Source organism: Patagioenas fasciata, chromosome 18, assembly GCF_037038585.1.
Source record: "Patagioenas fasciata isolate bPatFas1 chromosome 18, bPatFas1.hap1, whole genome shotgun sequence".
Classification (NCBI taxonomy): domain Eukaryota; kingdom Metazoa; phylum Chordata; class Aves; order Columbiformes; family Columbidae; genus Patagioenas; species Patagioenas fasciata.
Genome location: NC_092537.1, coordinates 165772 through 189419, shown reverse-complemented (window position 1 = coordinate 189419; position 23648 = coordinate 165772). Strand labels below are relative to the sequence as shown.

General features: G+C 46.3%; 2 protein-coding genes across 5 annotated transcripts in view; both read right to left on the bottom strand.

Annotated features, from left to right (window-relative positions):
* Positions 1-4054: 4054 nt before the first annotated feature.
* Positions 4055-13735, bottom strand: DUS1L (dihydrouridine synthase 1 like). 4 transcript variants are annotated; one of them, XM_065852321.2, is made up of 13 exons: positions 13356-13735; positions 12253-12361; positions 12123-12173; positions 10395-10507; positions 9577-9659; positions 9302-9405; positions 8201-8345; positions 7467-7563; positions 7063-7151; positions 6121-6287; positions 5508-5545; positions 4831-4953; positions 4055-4569 (listed from the first exon to the last, which is right to left on the bottom strand). In XM_065852321.2, exons 1-13 carry the CDS (start codon positions 13590-13592, stop codon positions 4111-4113), a joined length of 1815 nt encoding a protein of 604 aa, XP_065708393.2. In that variant the 5' UTR covers positions 13593-13735; the 3' UTR covers positions 4055-4110. The 4 variants fall into 4 exon arrangements, with proteins under 4 accessions (XP_065708393.2, XP_071672431.1, XP_071672432.1 ...); XM_071816330.1 differs by having other exon boundaries at positions 4878-4953; positions 13356-13733; XM_071816331.1 differs by lacking the exon at positions 13356-13735 and adding an exon at positions 12712-13311.
* Positions 13736-15247: 1512 nt separating this feature from the next.
* The window catches only part of FASN (fatty acid synthase), a 37726-nt gene continuing 29325 nt past the window's right edge, over positions 15248-23648 (bottom strand). Inside the window, exons 35-43 of the mRNA XM_065852750.2 lie at positions 23281-23372; positions 22979-23130; positions 22467-22709; positions 20835-21023; positions 20092-20319; positions 19411-19631; positions 18734-18832; positions 18371-18622; positions 15248-17312 (exon numbers count right to left, since the gene is read on the bottom strand). Coding sequence (XP_065708822.1) covers positions 17175-17312; positions 18371-18622; positions 18734-18832; positions 19411-19631; positions 20092-20319; positions 20835-21023; positions 22467-22709; positions 22979-23130; positions 23281-23372 — 1614 coding nt within the window. The 3' untranslated portion in view covers positions 15248-17174. The remainder of the gene's footprint in view (positions 17313-18370; positions 18623-18733; positions 18833-19410; positions 19632-20091; positions 20320-20834; positions 21024-22466; positions 22710-22978; positions 23131-23280; positions 23373-23648) is intronic.

Sequence of the window (23648 nt, the reverse complement as noted above, 5' to 3'; positions counted from 1 at the left end):
GTACATAAAGTTTGTACCCTGTAAATACATGCCGAGATCCAGGCTTTTCAATCTTTGTTTTGAGGTACTACTTTTTGTCCTGTTTTTCTTTTAAATTCTCTGATATCTCATAACTGTTTGCCAAATAAAGGCAGATCGCTTTCTTTTGGTCAGGTGAACTGCTACCACTTTCTCTTGTGTGCCTCTGAAAATGGATTCAGGTACAAGAATCCAATCTGCAGCCCTTGAGGCTGAGGATCATTTTTATCACCATTCTACATGCAGGGCACTGCCTTTTTCTCCTTCAACTCCCATCAAAAGTGAATAGTGTGTGTCATCTTGAGGGCCTGTGAAACAGAAAACAGGACATTACCTTGCTGAGCTGGCAGGCTGCAATTATTTGATTAGAGATAAAAAGGATAATGAGTATGTTGCCTAGCCTGAAAGCAATCCCCAGTTAGCGTGTAGGTGCAGGTGTGCTCAGCAGGAGCGGTAAATGGCTCAGCTTTACTCATGTTGTAATAGTGCCTCCTCATTCACAAGCATTGCTTATGATGATGTTGATACACAGGTCATGTTCACCTTATTAACTCCAAGGTTATAATCTTCTAGAACGTCTGTTCCAAGTTCAGGTTGCAGCTTCGTTTTTCCATTAGTGTGGTGATGTGTGGTCAGATGCACAAGGTGCCGAACCAAACAGCCTTGCGGCCGCGCGTTGGGACAGAGCCAGCAGGACACGCGTCCGTCTGCCTGCACTGCCTGTTGAGAGCTGCCTTGGGCGTGGGGATGAACGTGCCTTGAATCCCAGTTCTGTGTAGAAATGCGTCCATTTGGGATTTTCGGGTATTAGGCCCTTCCCTAAAGCCGGCTTGATCCTTTCTTCACCCTGGGGATTCTGTGGTGAGACTGCACCTGTGAGATGTGTTCCAAAACCCCGCTGCGCTGCTGGGGGACAGCCCAGGTCACTCAGACAGCCCGGGTCACTCAGCCGGGGTCACTCACACAACCCCAGTCACTCACACAACCCCAGTCACTCACACAGCCCGGGTCACTCACACAACCCCGGGTCACTCAGACAGCCCGGGTCACTCAGCCCGGGTCACTCACACAACCCCGGGTCACTCAGACAGCCCGGGTCACTCAGCCCGGGTCACTCACACAACCCCAGTCACTCAGACAGCCCGGGTCGCTCACACAGCCCAGGTCACTCAGCCCGGGTCACTCACACAGCCCGGGTCACTCACACAGCCCCGGTCACTCACACAGCCCCGGTCACTCACACAGCCCGGGTCACTCACACAACCCCAGTCACTCACACAGCCCGGGTCACTCACACAGCCCGGGTCACTCACACAGCCCCAGTCACTCAGACAGCCCGGGTCACTCACACAGCCCGGGTCACTCAGCCGGGGTCACTCACACAACCCCAGTCACTCACACAGCCCCAGTCACTCAGACAGCCCGGGTCACTCACACAGCCCCAGTCACTCACACAGCCCCGGTCACTCACACAGCCCCGGTCACTCACACAGCCCGGGTCACTCACACAGCCTGGGTCACTCACACAACCCCGGTCACTCACACAGCCCCGGTCACTCACACAGCCCGGGTCACTCAGCCCGGGTCACTCACACAGCCCCAGTCACTCACACAGCCCCGGTCACTCACACAGCCCCAGTCACTCACACAACCCCAGTCACTCACACAACCCCAGTCACTCACACAACCCCGGTCACTCACACAGCCCCAAGTCACTCACACAGCCCCGGTCACTCACACAGCCCGGCTCACTCACACAGCCCGGGTCACTCACACAACCCCAGTCACTCACACAGCCCGGGTCGCTCACACAACCCCAGTCACTCACACAGCCCCAGTCACTCACACAGCCCCGGTCACTCACACAGCCCGGGTCGCTCACACAACCCCAGTCACTCACACAGCCCGGGTCACTCACACAGCCCCGGTTACTCACACAGCCCGGGTCACTCACACAATCCCAGTCACTCACACAGCCCCGGTCACTCACACAACCCCCCATGATAATTAACATTTAGCTTTTTATGAGAAGGGGGGCGTTTTTCCAACAGACCAGGAACTCAGAATACTTGCCAGCTTCAAAGTGTGTGCCAGCGAGGGAAGACGCGGACCATTTCCGCAGGAGGTGGCACATGTAATTTCAAGTTCCTGTCTTTAACGAAGGCAGAGAAGCTTTAACTTTGGTTCTCCCACAGTAATCACTGGACTATTCGGGAAAGGCCGCACCCTTTCCCTCCCCCTCAGTTTCTGTGCTAGTCCCAATTTATGAGGCAAGCTGGAATAACACCTGCCCAGCTTAGTGTCAGTGTGATCTGAACAGAAAGTTAGCCAGAAATTATGAAAGCTGCTGAGAGTCTTGGTCGACAGGCCAAGCTGGGAAGATGCTATTCCCAGAATACAATGGAAAATATTTTATTCAAGTAACAAGTAAATGAAATGGGAAGACTCATTAGGAGGGTTTGAACTACATCTGTTGTCATCATCTGCAGAAAGCCACAAGGAAATGTCAGGCAGCGTTTACTGTCAGCCGCCAAACGGACAGGAGGTTCTTACCTCTCGTGGTGCCTGCGGAGGCCTTGGTGTGGCCGAGATGCAGACCAACGGCTGGAGAGATTAAGATGCACGTGGTTGTGTGATGGGGAAGGTGCCTGAAGAAACAGCTTGGGAAATGCGAACACAGACAAAATGGAGCACAAAGGTGCCTGAAGGGCAAGCAAGGCCTGTGCTTCACGTGTGGTGCTCTCCTGAGCGATCACCTTGCCCGGGGGCTCTCATTAAGTGCTCAGATTGAGAATGTTTCTCCATGGCTTAAGCCAACAGGTACTAGAAGTTGAGTGTATTTTTCTGCATAGTGTTCCAGTCCGTGTATGAACTCATGACTGTAAAATACAACGTAAGTTGTAAGGCAGATTAGGAAATACAAACTGATCTTGCCAGGGCTTGAGGTGGTGTATATGTGTGTGTATGTATGGGGGGGTGTGTGTGTATATATATATATATATATATATATATATATATATATATATATATGTATGTATGTGTATGTGTGTGTATGTGTGTATCTATATCTATCTATATCTATATCTATATCTATATCTATATCTATATCTATATCTATATCTATATCTATATCTATATCTATATCTATATCTATATATCTATATCTCTCTCTATATATATATATAAAATATATGCATGCATGAACACGCACACAAGCAGGACTTAGTTGTTGAAAAACTAAATAAAAAAAAAAAATAAATAAAAAAAAAGAAATGAAGTTAAAAATGGCTTCTGTAGCAATTGGCCGTGCGGTGGCCGCACGCTCCTGCCAGGGCTGTGCTCTGTCATCACAAACAAAAGGGTCTGGAGCCCCTCTTTTGGCTGAGGGTGAGGCAGGGAAGGGTCTTCCCTGTTTTCTGAAGTGCATGGTGCTGCATTTGTTTTCTGCCCTTTGGTTTATTACTCTTCAGTAATATTTGAAGACACTTTGCCAGCGCTTTGTGCAGATCTGGTGTTTTGGGTGCTGTGTTTCCCGGTCATTTCCATCCAGACCCAGCAAAACCGGAGTGAAGTGGAGTGGATTGGAGCGGAGCGGAGCGGATGGAATCCGCCGGGCAGAGGAAGACCCCCTGGTGCTGTGACTCTAGAGACGGGACTGTCAGCCGGATGCAGCAGCACGGAAACAGCACCAGTCTGTCTGCTGGCTCCGGTCCTTCCCGCGTCCCGCACAGAGGCTGAATGACCTGTTTTATTTTAAATGTGTGTAAGGTAGTGCTAGATTCCTTTTAGCATTGAAAACATGGGCTGCTGGAACTCAGACACATGTGACACGTTTTCTATTGGTGAAGGTCACTGACATTGCTATTTTTAGCATGCCAGGAGGCTGATCTAATACAAGAAATTTATTCCCCCATATTAAAAACAAGACATGATGGGTTAATGAACACACAAGAGGCAGAATGTGATGGCAGCTTCTACAGGTTGCCTCCCACAAAAAATTGCAGCATTTTCAGTCTTTAAAACAGAACACAAGAAATATAATTGCATCCTTTTTATTTCAAATGCAGGATAATTCCCTGAGTAAGCAGCTTTTTACTTAAATAAAACTCTTTCAGAAAAAATAAACCTGTGGAACAAGTTGACACAGCTGACGCTGATTCTTTGGCCCAGGGAAGTGGCGGCCGGGCCGAGCTCTGTGAGGTTCATTCCCGCAGCGTCACAGCGCGGCACCCGTGGGCTCCTGAGCGGCACCAGCGCCCTCCTGTGTGGCACCCATGGGCTCCTGTGTGGCACCCGCGGGCTCCTGTGTGGCACCCGCGGGCTCCTGCGCAGCACCAGCGCGCTCCTGTGTGGCACCCGCGGGCTCCTGCGCGGCCCCCATGGGCTCCTGCGCGGCCCCCATGGGCTCCTGTGCGGCACCCGCAGGCTCCTGTGCGGCCACGGCCCCCCCGGCCTCTCCCCTCCTGCCAAGCACTGCGCTTTCCGTTGTTCTTTGACTGTTTTGCCATGAAAGGGATTTTTCATATTTGGTCTTAAAAAGTAATCCGTGACCTGAAGAAGCAAGAACGGGGCGGGGAGAACAACCAAAAAAACCACACAATGAGATGATAAACAAAACAGCTCCTTCCTTACAAAGAATGGGTTCTCATAACGTAGAAATGAGGCATCCCAAGGCTTTGGAAGAAATACCATACATAGAAGGTAGAGCAGGCTTTTAAAATTGTACTGTAGAACTTCAGATAGCTATGTACGTAGACTTGGACACACATCCCCCCACACTGCATAAAGCAAAGGGTAAAGTTATGAACATACACGGCAAATGAGACGTTTGCTCGGTGACTTGCAAGGACAGCACTGACCTGGACAGTCTGCTGTCTCTTTGAACGCTCGTTTCTTACAGCATCCTCGGCACATGTTAAACACACATTTATTGCCCTGGGTTGGGAGGGGTGTAAAGAAGCTTGTATCAGTGAAAATAAAATGATTATTGCTTGTTATAATAAGCAACAAAAATACAGCTCTGCACATTCTGACCTTTGGAAAAAAAACCCTGCATGCTCTATTGGGCAATCAGAGCTCGGTTGTAATGAAGATGACAGAGCTGATGTTTGTGGGAGGGGTGGAGCCCCAGCAAGCAACTGTTTGTACAGAGAGAACAAATACCAAAATAATTCTGCATTCAATTTCTGCACCATCCGTATCTGCTGGGCAGCCCGAGTTATACAACACGGGCAGGCAACCGCCATAAGCTCCTTGGAAAAAGCGTTACGACACGTGTTGCGGGTGAGCTTTCTATAGTTCTCTGCAAAAGCATCACGTGAAACACAGTGCCTGGGGCGCACTCGAGCCCAGTCCCTGTCATCGATGGAAATATTGAACAGCACTGGCCCCGGTCCCACAGCCCTGTCATTGCTCCCCATCCGCACACGGAGCTGCTGCCCACCCCTGCGCCATCTCCAGGCAGCGGACACTGGCGCTGACTTACTTACCTTGGGGTTTCCACACTGATCACATTTTGCATATTTGGCTGGAAAAGAGGGAGGAAGAGACTCGATTTCAGCAATGGGATTTTTATGTAGAAGAAGCAAATGAAAAAAAAATACACCCAGGATCAGAGCAAGCTCGGTGCTTTTTCCACCCCGAGAGAGGGAGGGAGAGAGAGACTCCTTTTGAACGAGAAATACAGCACCTCAAAGAACAGTGCAAAGGTCAATATACCTTGACTTTTTAAGTGCCTCTAAGGAAAAAACAAGCAAACAAACAAACAGAAAGATGTTCCTCAAGTGTAAAGAGGAGCCCATCTGCCTGAAATGCACATGAAATTCTAATTTCAAACACTAGTGATGGCTCCAATTTAGCTTGTAAAGCACTTTGAGCATAAAAAGATGCTCATAGTGGCTCAGTGACCTACTTCTTTGATCCTTGTTTACGAATGAACATAATTTGAATCACATTGCCTATTACTGAAATTTCCAAACAACCCCCCCTTCTTTTTAAAGAGGTTTCTACAACTACATAAGCAAGAAAAATAAATAGTCGCCATTTAGATCAAATGTGTTATCATCAACTTTCTGAGCATTTATGTCACTAAATAGAACTCACGTTTTAAAGATGGATCAAAGCTTTTATTTGGATTTCTTAACTTCTTTTTTTGCTTATTCTTTGACAGAAGTTCAGAATTTCCATCTTCCTCCTCTTCCAGGGCGCGTTTCCCTCGCACACCTTTCTCAGTCCCACTGGCTCCGTTCTTCCTGCATCTCTCCTTCGGCCTGAAACAGTGAATAGCACCATAAGTGGGCTGAAGGGAAGAAGGAGGTGGTCCCTGCCCGCTGTTCTGCTTCACAGAAATCTGAGTAAACGCCAAACCTTTCTGTCATGGCTAAATTACAAGGAAGCTTCATTGCCCTTAGAAATGGAACAGAAAAACCTGCTTTGTTTTTTGTAACGTTGGCTGTTAATAACAGACACACTGTCACATACATCGGTTGGGAAGTCGATGAAAGTTGGCAAATTAAATGAGTTAGGCACCTCTCAATCTGTTATTCTCAGGTTTTATTTAAGTATTAAATATTAATCCTGACATGCTCGGTCTCTTCTTCTGCCCAGTTTTCACAACAGAAGGGGAATGGCACTGAAAAGCTTCTCCACACAACACAAACATCCTTTCTAGAATACAATTAATTCCCATCTTTGCTACTGTGGCGGTTACCAGCAACACTTGTTACATGTAATAATAAGGTGCTGTCAGGTTGCACATCTGCTGCACATTAAGTTTCTCTTTCTGAACTGCAGTGGAATTCTTGGTTTTTACTTCCCAGAGAGAAATCTGAGAATGATCTAAAGGAGAGGATGCACACAATGAGCAACATCCCCTTGAACAAAGCAATAACCTGGAGAAAAACAAACCATAATAATAATAATCCAAAGTCTTCACATATTTTCAAATGAATGCAAGCTCCTAGAGCAGAAGTGGAGGGCTCTGCACTGACAGCGGGGGCAGGAAAGGCCTGTGGGTTCCTCTCCGGGCTGGAACGGGTAACTCACCCTGGCCTGATGTATGGCTGGCAGATCCAGTGGAAAAAAGGCAACCCTTCTTTTGGCTTTTCTCCTTCTTTCTGATTAGCTATTTCTTCCTGCAGCACAGACTTACAGTCAGTTTTCCTGGAGATCTCATTAAATAAATAATACTTGAAACCCCATGAAACCACAAACTGGAATTCAAACTAATAGTTACTGACAGTTAAATATAGGCAAAGAACAACTACTAAGATGAACTGAAGCAGATTTGTAACTCCTAAATCAACTTTACCCCATGTAATAGTTGTTCAGGTTTAAGGGGCTGCTATTGTAGTAAAATACCAATATCAAGGTTGGTGAGCCACCAAGTTCAGTGAAGTGACAACAGCCATCAGCTCCATGACATACACGGTAAGTTCCCATCTGGGTACCTGGCAGCGCAGCTTCAGCTCCCTGTTGACATCTACAATGCCCTCTAGAGTCTTCACTTTTGCTAATTCTTCACGCAGTTGCTGGTAAACTTGAAGCCTGAGGGAAATCCCAAACACCAAGTCACATTTACGCATTATTGCTAGACTGAGGAGATCAATTTAAATGTCTTTAGAAAAAGGTTTTTATAGATTTTTCTTGCTGCACGTGCTTTGGTAGAAGCTTATCTTCTTTCTTGTAATCCAGAGAAAAGCACACATACCTGCTTCTCTTTTACAAATAAATACTTAGCACACAACCAGGGTTCTTCGGGATAAGCTAACAGGAACATACAGGGCATCAGCTGCTCCTCAGTAACTGCTGTGGCTGTGCTCTTACTCCACAATAAATGCAAGACAGTCTGGCTCACAACAAACAAGGAGTTAGTTAACTCATGGTTGCCATGAAGCGAGTGTGCATATGGGCAATTAGCACACGGCAGCTGACAAGCTGTGAGCTCACGCCCTGGCCTATCTATCCTGTAACAACTTCACCCCCCCCCCCCCACCCCCGTGCCCTGTTTCCCAGATATGCAGTGAGGGCTAAAGGCCTCAGCCCACATTCTCTACAGCCAAGTCCAGGAAAGAAAACCTTGCAGCAGACTAATTCTGGTGAAAAAAGCCTTGTTCAGAAAAGCCAGGCACTTGCTAAGCAGGATGAGCCCTGAAAACATTGAGAGTTCTGTGGAGGTACTCACGTGTGATGCCAGAGCTTGAAGAGATGAGCCCTAACATAGGACAGGGGACAAGGGTGCTTCTGCACTATCTCCAGATACTCCTCAGCCATCTCCCACACCAATGGGTTTCGGCCCTCAAACAAAGCCGGGTTATGAAGATTACCTTCTAGGGAATTAAAAGAAATATTCAAGTTTTCATTTCAGGATTGAAACAGAAAACAAAATCCAGGCTCTGGAGTTTGATCAGCTCTGCTGTGGTTCTACCCGCCAGTCACTGACACATCAGCCATGTACGCATGAAGAGGAATAACGGGGTCCATAAAACTCTACCCTGACCTCAGGATACTAAATTTCACTGTGCAATTCTTAATTAAGCCAAGTAGCTCATACCTAATTGAAGCACATTCTTGCAAAAGGTATCCAATCTTGACAAAAAGACAGAAAAGTAAAAAATAGAGAAATCACTGCTGTTGTTGTCCAGTGGTTAAACACTTAGATAATGTGTGTATTCCACTGTCAGTGTTCACATTTGTCTGGCCTAAGTTCACAGATACTGCTTCTCACTATACCTTCCTCTATTGGCTTCACAAGCCTTTTGTTGAACAGTATTTTCTAAAAACAAGATTCTACACCCTCTCAGAAAATGTATTATTTCATTGCTTTAACTGTGTGAACGATTGGAAGCTTTTTTGATGTCCATCCTTGCTCTTCCTGTAGGAAGTTATGCCAGTTCTTTCTTGTCCCAACCCAACACGAGCCACCTGCTGGAACATTAATCAGCAGGTGCACTTGCTGCGTCAAGATCCATTCAAAAACCGTTCCATTGACGAGCGGCTGCCACGAAAATATTCAAGGACAACAGGAGTCCCGTATGCCTTTGTCAAGCAATTACACCTGATTACCACTTGATGGTACTACAATTCTTACAAATGGTAAGTGATTCCTGCTCCTCGTAAGAGATGGCCAGTATAAAGGGAGCAAGCACAACCACTGAGTTTTCAGTCAAAGCTGCTCACCAACTCAGGCTCACATCAGCTTTTAATAAATGTACACGGGGCTGCTAAGAGAATAAGAAACAGCTCGTATTCTCATCTATTGTGAGTAAAAATTCGTTTTCTTTACCTGCGCTCATGACACCATGCACTCCTGTCTTACGGATACATTCTTCCACATCACTGAGACACTGGATGTTTCCATTTGCAAATACAGGAATGCTTACAGCTTTTCTACACCAGTGGATAAAATAGATGCATAAAACTGAGAATTAGAGTCAACCCAGAAATTCTTCTCCCATCACACAAATTTGTTTGCTCTTCAATGCCACTGCACACTCCACTTAAAATCTATCTTCAGAGCATATTAGCCGAAATCCGCTAACCCTGGTACTGCTTACTGACCTGACAGCTTGAATGTGCTCCCAAGACGCCACGCCAGCGAGCGGCCCCTTCTGTTCTTTAGTGCGGCCATGCACAGTCAGCAGCTAGAACACAAAGTTACGTTTACCTTTCACGTATAGGAACCACCGGAACAAAGCCGCTGACAAAAATTTCCTTTCACCTCATAAACTTCACAGATGCCAGTGAATTCCTACTGCTATTTCAACAGTGCAGGGACTTGGGTATCACAGAAAGATATCAGCATCTCACCTACCGTGGCAAGTTCTTGAGCATCTTTCAGTTTGCTATTCCACAGCATGACAAGATTGTATCTTGGGAGGACCTAGAGATTTCCTATTGCATTGGCTCCGATTTGCGATTCACTTTGGCATTTGTGATACACTGATGTGGCTTGATCCTCAGCAGGAGGTCTGGATACTGTCAGTACTGGCTGTAACTACAGACCGTCTCTTCCAATTTAACGGGTTAAATCCTAGAAGGCTGCCTATTTCTTTGATACCGTTTTTTTCTACAGCCCCGTGACCCCATGCGTTCGCACGGCCTCCTGCAGCATGGTTGGATTGAGACGCTCAGCCACAGTGAAGGATGCCATGCTGTGATTACAAGAGAGACTGAAGTCATGATGTCTTCCAGAACTACTTCCATACTACTGACCTGCAGCCTATGACTGCAAATATATACACTCTGCATCCCGTTTTCTCTGTCTGTAAAACAATGTAGCCTATTTATCTCCACAGTACACCAAAATCTGGTCATCAGATGCTTTACATAGAGTCATGCGTCCAGCGCAGCGGCACAGGGAGCAGCTGCCTCCTTACCTGGCAGCCAGCTTTCTCCAGCATCTGTGCATACTTCACTGTCCTGTCAATTTCTGGGAAAACGCGGATTTTGCATGTGATGGGAACAGAGAGCTTCTCGTTAGCCAGTAAAACTGGGAAAGATTGAAAAGACAGGTAAGTGGGCCGCACAATGCTATGAAAAGTGCCTACTCCCCTCAAGATCTGATACTGAGTGTGGTACGGAAAAAGCCTGAAAAGTTAACGCTATGCAGCTCTCACAGCTTAAACAATCAGCAATGTCCTCTGCAGTCCTTGTTGCACAGGCTAATCAAGTAATAGTAAAACATGAAGCACAAAATCTGCATTCTAACAAGGCAGCATAAAATAGTCAGCATTTAATAGCCCTAACATGTCCACTGCATCAAACCTTCACTTTTAAGGACCACCCTCATCGATACAGGTTTACTACCACCACAGGCTCTTGTACTCTGATAAGCAGAGGCTTACCAACAGAGGTGAGCTGTAGACCAAATAAAGTAGTAAATGTAGGTTACAGAGTCAGGACGAAATCTAGAACACCATGTTCAACTCCCGTGGTCTTTACACAGTGCATGGAATTGGAAAACTACTAACAAGAGAGCTAATGGAGACGGTCAACAGGAAAACACTGAGCAATGGCACATATGAAATTCTCTTCCAGAGCTTGGATGTATAACATAGGAAGTCACCTTTTTTTCTTCTAATCCAAATCCTAGAAGCTCTAATGTTAGGTACTTCCTATCATCCTTTCACAGAAGCACTCAAGGTATATACAGGTGCAAGCAGAAAATAGTACTCAATCATTTTAAAGAAGGCTGGGAAAAGCAGGAGAAGGAGGAAACAGAAGCTTTGCTCACTTTCATACAGTAGCCTAATAAGACAATTCTCTTATCAGCCCAGGTTCTTGTCCAACTAGATGACCTGGGCTCTCTTCTCACCTGGCGGCTGTTCTGATTCGCACCTTTCATTCCCCAGAAAAGTGCCCCAGCTGCCACATTACACGCTGGGCAGGGAAGCACTGTCTGTGTTCCCAGGTTCTCAGCAGCGTCTTTGTGCCGAGCGCCATCCAAGACTCTCTGGACCACAGGGAATGCAAACAGAAGTAACATTCTCTAACTTCACGGTTCAGGCATTTAAGTAGAAATGGGGTGAGGGCACATTCTCAGTGCTACATAATGACCAAAATCTAGCTTTTTACAGCAGTTCAGAAGGTATTTCTTAAAAAAGTATGACACTGTTCAGAAATGCTACCGATAGTCTGCAAACACCCTACACAAATTTGGAGAAAAGAGGCACCAACTGCTGTGGTGTGGACAGAAAGACTACGCTGAGCTGAGCAGAACATGACCACTGTGGCTTCAGGCAGAAACTCCTGTCACCTGAGAACCTCAGAGTGAAAAACTAAGGCGCTGGAAGTTCTGCTCCCTCCAGAGCTGGAGAACCACTAAGCCATCATTAGATTGGGACCTGACTGATTCACTTTCACCTAAAATTTGTTTCAGGTACTGAAGTCTTTTAGCAGATCGAGTACGAGTGTGTAGTGTGACAGCACCAAGTATCCTGAGGGTGCCACTGGAATACAGTAAAAATAAAAACCAACAGCAACACCCCCAACACAACCCTCTCCAAATAAACACGCTGCACCTCTGTCCCCAAAATCCCTAAACCCCAGCTCAATAATGAGTTCATCCCATTCCCTCTCAAAGGGAAGCCTCTCTAAAGACTTACTCATTCTCTGAAGAAGATCCCACTCCTCCTGCAGAAATGCTCCATAGTGACCTATAATAAAATATTATATGACAGACACAAGAGTAAGATTCCACTTCTCCGCTTATCCCGGGTTCAGACTGGCACGTACCTCTCTTTGCAATCATCTGGGGGCAACCCAAATTTAGGTCTATGGCATCACAATAATCCTGAGCCAACAGCGCTGCCTGGACAAACACTTCAGGGTCATTGGCACAGAACTGAGAAAGTCAAAGAAAAGTGGAATAATCAGGCAATAGTTCTCTTCAAGCACTGACAACATGTTACGACGTAGTTATGAAGCAACTGCTTGCTACAGAAAACAGGCATAATATGCACAGTTAATAACAGCAAACACCGTTTCTCAAAAATAACCCAACAAACACCAGCTAAAGGTCCCTAGCCTTCAAACGACAAAACCGGAAAGATGAACAATCAAGAGACAATGAAATATTTGTAGAATATTTTATATGTAGCACTCAAGAATAAGAGGGAACAAGTCTTAAAATCCCCCATAGAACAAACAGCTGTAGCATTTTAATACATAAAGATGGTGCAGAAGAAAAGTTACCTGTGGTGCCTCTGGGTCTTGAGACAACTCAAATTTTGTAGATATCAATAAGCACCACTGCCTCTAAAATGAATTCACATTGGCGCAGTGTGAAAGAGACACATCGGACTGTTGGTCAAATCGTCAGTCTTAAATATGGAAGTGTGTTCTGTCTTCCTCGCATCCTTTCTCTATAGCTAAGCACGAGCTCACGGTTTCACAGAACCACTCAAAAACCCACGACACTCCCCGAGTGGTGTCAGACCTGGCACAATCCTCAACCCTAGGGGAGCAGCCGCCGTCTGTGAGGTGCAGAGGGCTGAAACCCTGGGGGAAGTCCAGTGCTCCAGGCCCCCACGGCTAAGGCACCAAGTCCTCTTTGCTAGATGGGGCGCAAACAGAAAAGGACACGCATCCTCGTGAGCCAAGTGGTGCTGGTGGTATTCAGGTGAAAAAAATGAGCTGTTGTCACCCCACAGCAAACCCGCGTGAGACTGTCTTGAGCTCACGTGGATTTGCCAGCACACACAGGGTGCGTGACCAGGGCGCACCAGGCCCCGCTGTCTTGCTTCGGGAGCCCCGGGCCCGGCGGACCCGGGCCGCTCCTCCCGCCGCCGGGCGGAGCGGGAGCGCGGGCCGGGCCGGGGGCGCTTCCCGGCGCTCACCTGCACGATGAGCGGGCGGTCCTCGGGACAGGCCTCGCCGTACAGGTTCTCGCGGCGGTAGTTGGCGTCCCTGAGGAAGACCTGGGCGTGCAGCATGGGCGTGTAGCAGAGCTGGGCGCCGTGGCGGCGGCTCAGCAGCCTCCAGGCCAGCTCGCTCTGGTCCACCATGGGCGCCACCACGTAGTGGGCGCTCCGCAGCGTCTCCCTCCAGAAGGCCTCTCCGCGCAGCTTCGGCATCGCCCGCCCGGGCAGCGCTGCGGCAGCCGCCGCCCCGCGCCGCCGCTCCCGGGCTCGCAGCCGCCGCCTGAGGCCCGGAGGCGGGCGGATCGCGAGGCAGGGCGGCCGGACGGTGCCACCGCCATCTCCCTCCGGCCGACCCCGCCGTGCAGCTGCGCGCCGCCCCCTCCGGAAACCGCGGCGCCGCCAGCAGGGCCCGCGCGCGGAAGAGTCCAGGCAGCCGCGCTCCGCGGCCTCCCGGGCGGGGCGGCGCCGCTGCCCGGTAGCGCTCCTTGCAGGCGCCGCTCCTGCGCTCCTGCGGCTTTGGACTGTGGCAGGAGGGACGTGTTTCTTGCACCTCAGGAAGGTGGTAGAACAGAAGAGGAAAATAATCGCTTTGATGCTACATGGGCTACGTGCCATACATTCTTCTTCTCACTATTAAGGCTATAGTGCAGATTTAAGGTATAATGTAAATTTGTGAGCTTAAATAACTTTATAGGGCCAACAAAGGACTCTGCTTTTCAGCCTCGAGATTAACACCAGCATGGTGGAGAGAGGCCTGGGAGAAGCTGGACGGAAGTTGTGAAAAGGTGGATGAAACACGAGCATCAGTTAACACGAGAGCCCGCGCCTTAATTTCACTCAGGAGGGTAGAGGTGAAGGATTTCACCCCGTCCTTGTCTTCTCAGAACAAGGAACTGCAGGATTTGATTTTGCACTGTGACGCTGTTATTCTACCTCTGTCCATCTGAGAGGCTGCTGCGAAATAAGTCGTAGCAGCACCAGTAAGGTTTAATTTCTGGCACGCTGCATTCAGAGCTAGCTGCACAAGGGGCTACGGGGCAGGAAAACCCCAAAAGCCCACAAAAACAAAACCACCTTCTGCTTTTCAAATAACAACCACAAGAAGACTGAGAGCATATAGGCTATAAGTAATTCTTGAGGAACTTCTGTTACTAAACCAGTGTCCTCAAGCTTTGCTTAGATGGGACCATGCACTTTTATACAGCAAACTGGTCCAACTCCTGCTTGGACAGCTGGAACAGCATTAGTCCTTGCTCCCTTCACACATTCAGATTTGTTAAGCACTTTATCACAAAACTATTGTACCCATTTCCTTAAAAGTTTAAATCACTTTGTTTTTCCTCCTAGGTTTTCAATACAAACAAGGCAAGTACATAGGATTTTTTCAGTTCTTTTTTTTCTTTTTTTCAAGCTTGCTACAACTGCCAGTAGTTAAATTCAAAAGAAACAAACCCACCTGTCCACATTTTGATGTAGTATCTCATTCCAGGATGTGCATAGACAGTATGCAGCAGATAAATGAAGCCCCGTAGTACGCACATATGCCCAGTTCACATGGCCACAGAGCAGGTTCAGACTCTTTGCAGCTGTAAGGCACCTGACCCTCACACATCACGAACATCCCGTCATCACACCTAACAGCTCAGCAGCCTGCACACCCACTGCCTATCCAGCACTCCAACCGCCTCGAGGTAGATGCTATTAGTCCCATTTTATAGCTGGGGAAACTGAGGCAGTAGCATTAATGGCTCGTCTAAAACTACAGCAATGGTGCCAGAATTAGAATCTGAGAGTTTCTCTTCCAATCTTATAGGTGTGTGGTTCGGTTGTATCCGAGGTATCAAAATCATGGCAACAAGAAGCCATGCTCCAGAATAATAAGTCTTCTTTATTATTGTTATTATTTCTACAGACTCCAAATCAGATATGCTAGCAGCAGTTTTTGCTTTATACCAAGAAATGAGATATTCCAGATGAAACACAGAATTAAGAAATGGTGGTAGAGAATAAGACAAAAAGCCAACCAGTGATCAATTCTGTTTAATACTAGGAAAGTCAAAGAGAAAGACACTCTTCAGACCAAAAAGTATTAAAAAAAAAAAAAGAAAAATAACAAGACTTATTTTGGAAATGTTTTAAGATGACATATCATTATGTTGGTTTTATTTCAGATTTCACAAAAGAAATAAGTTATAAAACTAAAACCAGTTAACCCAGCCACTATCAACAGAGGGTGGTATAAGCAAAAGACACTAGGTCAGAACCCACACTGAAGAGCCACCCGCTCGGGTCACTGAGCACTCCTGTTCTGACAGGTGCTTCACGCAGGTCCTGCACTGGGGACGAGGAGGGAGAGAACTGAGGCTTTACAGCAGTTCAAGAGGCACGATTGCTCCTCCTAGTTGGTGCTTTGCTGCTACCCCGGTCTCCTCTGTATCATAAGTGTAGCAAGGATTTACTGATTTCAGAAAGGACAGATCAAGCATAGCAAATGCAAGAAATGTTTAAACTGGATTTTATGCAAATTTCCTTTAAAAAGGTACTATATCTGAAAACCATACCATCAAACTGATTACTTAGCTAACTTATGTGGGATCTCCGGTCTCATTACTGAGAGGAAAATGAATACACAAGCCTCGCACTGAAGAAAATATACAAGGGCTTTGGGTAGATGCTTGTATGTTTGCCTGAGATTTGGTTATGGGAGAGCAGGGGCAAGAGGATTTGATCAGCTATTGTTGAAGAATTCTGTTTCCCCCAATTCCAAATGTCTGGCTGGGTGTTGAGACTATAGGTGGGAGGGAATAAGGTAAAGCAATAGCCTTAATACTTTGCTAAGGTTCTGATATAGTAGAGCACAGAACCTTGCACAAATGTAACCAAAGTACCTGCCCAGGGACACCTTTGACTGCTTTCATCACACCCAAGTTAAGGCTGTTCAGTACACAGTGCCAGCTGCCAAACCATCCATCCTGCCACGATCGCTCCTCAAAAGAGCGGATGATGGCAAGAACCCTCCCTTCTGCCCTTTCCTTTCTGACCAGTGCTGGACAGTGGAAGAAAAAAACAAACCCCCCAAATAAACCAGACTGTACCAAGGATGCACTTTGGTTTAACAAATAGGCAACTTCCTCTTGTAGAATAAACTTTCCCATCCAAAAAAGGAATGTTTCTTTTCTCCTATAACCCACGATAAATTAAAACCAAGTAAGAAGTCTCTGGTTTGACATAATAAATACGTAGAATATATCAAATTAAAAAAATATAGTTACAAAAGCCTCAATGGAATTCTCTTTCTGATCTAACTACAGACAGATTCTTCACAGACAAAAGGTATCTCCGAAATCAGCTGCAGCTCCCCTCCCTGCTCACTGGGCTTGGTGAACAAGTGCTATCACATATCCTTTGGAATACTGTTAAGACAAAATAATATAGAGCACAAGAAACCTACTTCTAATTTTGTTTTCCATACTGCCAAGGGTGTAGGAAGCGACCACCAGTGGGGAACCCTCCCAGCAGCGCGCAGTGACAGAGTCACAGCACTAGAGTAACGCGGACAGGGATACTAGGGGAAAACAAAGCACAGGAAGGGAAGGAGAGAGAACCCATAAAAGTTGGAAAAGGAAAAGATGAGCAAGAAAGAGAGAGAAAAAGACCAATCAAGTTCAGCTGGACTTCTCAGTTCCGGCAGCAGAGCAGATGAGATGTCAAACAACAGGAAAAGTTCCTTTGGGTCTGCCGTAACAAGGAATGTTGTTGGCATTTTCTTCACCGTTCACAGTAAGCAAGCAGAAGTTAACCCTCTCTAACACTGACACGAGGCTCTGCCAGCGAGCTGTGGATGATCCCGATAATTGATTCGACGCCATCTCCCTCCAATAAGGTGCGGTGATCCCCTTCAATAATATGGACAGATACCTTCCCGTCGCATACCTGCACAGATACGAGAAAGAAAACGTTTACATTCACAGTTTACAACCAGCTGGTGACTCAGCTGTTTGGGGTTTGCCAGTCTTCTAAGTCACTCATAGTTTATACCACTGTCTCTACCAAACTCAGTTGAAAACAGCACCAGTTTTACTCTGACACATTTTCATCGCTCAACTGCAAGGCATTGTTTAGAACCAATGTTTTAAAGCATGATAGTCTGACAGCCTGGCAGGTGATTCACTCTAACAAAAGCCAGGCAGGAGGCCAACCAACCTCACACTAGTAGAGTAATTTACCTACAACATCAAAGAATGAAAGATAAAGTGGCTACGTCTACACCCTTAAGAAAACCCCTCCACCGAATATTTCTCCCACCATCACAAATCTTCCTTCCATAATAAACACGTTAGCTTGGAATCGACAATGAATGTAAATTAGAAGTCTGAAGGGATAGGAGATGCAAGAAGCAGGACACTAATTCTGAAAATCACTTATTTTCCTCTGGTATCTGTACCATAATGTAAGACACTTAATCCTTTTACATGAACAAGGGCTAAAGAACTGACCTTATCTAGACCACAGGCCAAAACCCTAAGTTTTTTAGGCCTACATACTACTGAGTGGTCCACAAAAGATAACTAAGAAAAAGCCACCTTTACTGTCCGAAAGCTGACATTTGCTCTTCAAAAGACTGCTCTAATGCAGTAGACAAACTTTAGGAGTCCACAGTGAAAGAAGGAGACTGAAAGTTACTTCTGTCAAGTTACTCTCTTTTAGCATCTTTATTATCTAGAGTCTATCTGGAGAGCTGCAAGAATTAGCTATACGAACCTAACACAGAGGCTAGACCTTGCGGCTCTCACTACCCTGAGAAAACGCCCAGAACCCATCAACCCATTTGTTTTTGAAGACTTTTAAATCTTGCTAGACCACAATATTATCATTTCTTTCAGGCTGGTTTTAATCCATTCTCCCTTAGTAAGGATGATTTTCTATGCTTTTCTTTTGCTTCCCCAAATATGAAGAGAACCTCAACAGTCACCAGTGGGCCGCAGACTGACCTCCGAGAGTCTGTAGTCTCCACCCAGACCTTCTTCATACTCATTGTGAGACTTTGCCCGCATCAGCGTCACATTCCCATGATACTTGGACTCCGGTATATACTTATCAGCAGCCTTCAGTTTATGGTAAAAGGAAGCAGCGGCAAAGCTGAGTGCTTCACGATTGATGTTTGTATGAACCTGAGTTATCAGGTCTGCAGCAGCATTCACACGAGCCTCCAGATCTTTGAGGGGCAGAAGAACCTCCAGCAGCTGGAAATATTAACATTGTTTTCCCCATTAGTCTCAATATCTGTTGGAAAAAACCACCACCACACCCCTTGCATGCAACATAAAGAGATTAAAATATAAAAGAAACATTACCTTATTGTATTCAATGCCTGTAAATTGCTGAACAAAGGCACACAATGCTTCGGTCTCCAATGCAGCCTCATTTCCTTGGGCCAGCTTGGCTCTGTAGCTCTGGAAAAAAGAATAAAATGCAAACAGGAGAGGGATTTGCCTGATCTTGAATGTTAGATAAAAACAATTACAGAACAAAGGGCTTTGAACTGGCAAAAAGGAAGAGGGGAGGAAGAAAGAAAAAACACGGACTGAAGCTTGGGGTGGGGGGGGCAGATCCCTTGAAGACAGATGAGAAAGTAAATCCACAGATGGCAACTGCTGAGAGCTTAGTATCCTCTAGAAAGTACAATGAAAACGGAAAGGAAAGCTTAAGCAAGGTTTCCTAGCACCCCTGTATGAAGCTCTTGTCTTCCAGGCTCCAGGATCTTCCAGAAGGCATACTAACACTATGGTTTACCACAGCAAGTGCAACGTTTGTGTCCCAGGTCTCAGCAGCTAATGAAGACCACTGCCCCTATGGTTCCACCCTCAGCCACCCTTAAGCATCCACTATCTACAGCTGCCCCCCAACTCCTCTGTCAGAGAAAGTCTGTCAGCTTTTCAGATGGCTCAGATCTCAAACAGCAAGCTCCAAGAACATGAGCCTGATGACACAGCATGGGCCCCAGACAGAAGATTTTCTCTGTATCTCTTACCTGAGTGTATGCTGCTACAAAGGAATGAGACCCATCAAAGAGGAAGAGACTGTTGAGTGCCTGGGAAGCATTTTGTTGCGCTTGCAGTTGAGAGCACATTTCAAAGGCTACACAGGCACCGAAAGAATATCCAGCAATGCAGTAAGGTCCTTCAGGCTGTATCTGCTTCATACAGTTGATGTAGTAGGCGGCCAGGCTCTGTATGCTGTCCAAGGGAGCGGCTAGAACACAGAAGCAAGTTAGAACCAGACTCCGGGGAAAACACACTGGCAGACAATTACATTTTCAGGAGCTCAGAAACCCTGTTGGAAACATCTATGTTATTCTGAAGTTTCTAAATTATGGTTAGCAACTTCCAATTTGGACAAGGAATAGTAATGTTCCTGCTTTCCAAAGACAGGCAGGACAGCATTCCTTGTTTTTCTCCTGCATGCTTATTTGCTGGCAGGGACTGAATTCAACACCCGCAATTGTTTCATTTCCCCATACATAAGCTCTTCAGCCTAACCTCGTACTTCTCTTGTTATCTGGGGATGTTTGACATGACCCTATGCAGATTATAGGTACTGATGCTTGATCCTCCGAGTTTAGGAGCCTAGAAACAAAGTTCTCTCTATAAGGCAACCAAAATTCAGAAAGTTACATCTACAAATTGAAGATGCTGAAGAACTGAGATAATACCTTTTGTGCACTGTAGCCCATAGCAGGGCATATGCAGTTTGGAGGCAAGAGTGTAGAAAACCGCAATGGATCCTTCAATGGGGTGAACAAGGAAAAGAGGGCGCTCTGTGCTCTTAACATCATTGAGCCGGGTGATTGTTGGCCCTTCTGGGTTCACCAACAAGTTGCTCAAATCTAGTTTTGGAGGTTCACCTGGGCCTGTCTTCATCAGTTGGGATGGTTTCAGCTCTTTGAAGGGAAGCACACCAGACAAACACAATTAAATTCAGGATCAGTCCTGGTCACATGGCTATAGTCCTAAGGGACAGTCTCAAGGCAGCTCTGGATTAGCCCACTGGCTCACTAAATCATCACAGCACAGACACAGGGATCTTCCTGTTGCCAGTTGCTCTGCAGCAACCACATATGCTGCTAGTTTACAGTAAGCATGACATTAGGTTGTTTATTCCTCAGACAGGTAAAAGGTCTCAAATCATATCTTGCCTACAGCTGCATAACAGCGCTCATGCAGGCAGATACCAGCCAGGCAAGAAAGCGGCTTTCATGCTCATCCTTACACCATGTCCCCAGAACTGATGGGCCTGACCCAATGGACCATGCACTTCAGTGGCATGTCTGTCATTCGAAAGCCTTTCAGCTATAACCTTATTTCATGATTTGTTAAGAGGTTTATGTCACTACAGATGAAAGCAACAGATTGGGAGCTTAATGGTTTGGACTCAACCCTGATCCAAACACTATACCCTCTGCTGTCCCGGCTGTGGAAGAAAGTTCACGCAGTTTGTTGATTGTAAGGAGGCGAATTTCTCTCATGGTCATAACGATGTCATAGTCTCTTTCCAGGGTCTGGCGCACCTCCACGCCCATCAAGGAATCCAAGCCCAAGTCGGCCAAGGAGCTCTCAGCATTCAGACTACTCACGTCGCGGACACCTGAGAAAACAACCAGCACACTGAATAAAGGCCACTTTCCTTTCGGCACTAGGTCTCTCTAGCAGTCTTCTCAGCTTCCTTTTTTCTAAAACCTGAATAAACTACAGCTAGAGACTCACCTTTCAGGATCATCTAATGCTTTCAGAAGCCACCTCCTCTACAAGCCACATCTGGTCACATGGGATCTAGTCTTTAGAGCAGACATTGAGCGTGCATGGCTTTATGAACAGTGTCACTTCAGCTCTAGATGACGTTCTGAACAGTCAGCTAGGGGAATTTCACATTCTTGAGGCTCTAACTGAAACTGCAGTCCTAGACCTAACACATGAAGCCTCAGCTACAATATGAGAATGAGATGGAAGATTTAGTGTCAATGACAGTTGATTGCAACACTTGACATCCGTCACATTGAAGGAGGTGATTCTTCTTGTCTTCATTCCCCCTTCCCCTTCAATTTTCACACTGTTCAAGTGTCTCACCCTTTCCTTACCCATAAAAGACATCTCATCTTGCATCTACAGCTCTTCCTCCCCTCTTCCATTTTGTGCTGCCCCATGTTACCCCCCTTCCCACTATTAGGCTTCTGACCAGCTTCTCCCTTGGTGTCTTCACACACTCTCTCCTAACCCTACAGCTGGTGCAATTTCCCAGACACCTTCCTCAGACTAGCAAAAGCCACGTTTGTTCTTGGAGGTCATATTTGCTATCAGTTACTGCACATAACTCCTTAAGTAATACTCAGGAAACTGTCTTTAATTTATCAGTACTTCTTTTGGTAGAAAACAAAGGATCAGTACACACTTCTGTCTGCAAGAGAGACAGCTGACATGGGACATAGAGTTAGCACAGATAATTCACTTTCAACACAAGAACAGGGGCACAATGGTAAAACGAAGCAGGTTCAAAACAGACAGGAGGACATGGCGCTTCTTGTAATGCACAGCTAAGCTACAGTTACTAGACATTCACGACAGACAGTGCTGGTAAGAGAATACATGACCAGCTAGTCACTAAGTACATTAAAGTTACTCTTTGTGGCACAGGGACATCCTGAAGTGAACATTTGGAAGCTGGAATAGTACTCAAAGTCATATTTGCTCTATTTTATGCTGTCCCAGAATTCTGGTCTTGGAGGCTGTTTCTGTTGATTGTCTATTTGGAGAAAAGGCACCAGTCCACTCTAAACAAAACCCAAGACACTGAAGTATGCATGTGCATGTATGTAAACACACTAAGGAAGGAAAGCCTACACTGAAGAAGCAAATTATTAGAGAGAAGGAACAGTGTAAAGGAAAAAAAGATACAATCCCCACAACAACACACCCACACCACAAAGGAGATCAGGAGGAGATGCTGAAGAGAGCACCTACAGCAGCACCACTGCTTTTCAAAAGCCCTGAGATGGTAGACACTGCCCAGCAATGCTTGTCTGAGAGCACTTACCCAGGATGTGAGCAACAGCTTCCACAAGATCTGGTTGACTGCCTCCTTCATTTTTCACAGAGACCTTTTCTGCTAGGACAAAGCTGGACATGACAGGATGAGGTTGATTCAGGAAGATGTCAAGCACTTCCAGGCATGAGCTGATTTGCTGGGGAACAGTTCCCCCAACCACAACCTCTCTGTTTCCCATTGTCTTCAGAAGGATACCCACGTCACCAATGGCTCCCCATTGGATTGCCAGCCCTGGAGGAGAGATCAGAAGAACAAACACACTAGGCAACTACTTAAGGCACACGGTAGCAACAAAAGGGAGTTAAAAAACAGTGCATTTCCTTTGCACTGTTAAATGGTCAGCGTTCATTCACACATGGATGACTCAGAGTAACAGAAGAGGAACCAATCTTCAACATTCATTATCGTTCCAGACAAATGCACAAGTTTCTGGTGAGCTGGTTCCCCTCCGGATGTTTGGCGAGATAGACTATTCTGTGCAATGAGTAAAGCCGTCTTACCTGGCAGTCCATCGTGATGTCGCTGCTCACAGATACGCTCCATGGTAGAATTGGCAAAGCCGTAATTACTTTGCCCAGCATTTCCTCTTCCACAGCTTACAGAGGAGAACACAACAAAATAGTCCAGGTCTGGACACTTCTGACGAGTCACCCTTGGAGCAGAGCAGGGGAGAGAAATCCCATCAGAAAAACCTGCTAATTATGTGTTACCATGGAAGGCGAGTTCAAGACTAGCACAATAAGTTTAATCAGCTCTCTGACCATAAAAGCAGTTAATATTTGCCCCTTCTGCAGACACTTACCGATCCAAATGAAGGGTGCCTGAATACTTGGGCTTGTTGACCTCCCAGAAAAATTCCGGGGTCTGATTTTCAATCATGCCATCTCTAAGGACCTTTGGGGCGTGCGGGAGAAGAGAGAGAGGAGAGGAAACAAAAAAGGTGCAGTTTCAGTATCTTCAGTTTCTCCATTTACATTTGCCACATGGTTTGAGATATGAGAGGATATTACTACACAATGTATTTTTTAACTTTACAGTACAGACATATCCTCAATGCCCTGAAATATGACAAGGCCAACACGGTTTTTAGTACATCTGCTTTTTTCAGTACTGCCACTGCAGCCTTCAACTGGCAAGTTCTGAATAGGATTTTCCTTGTCTCTGGGGGTC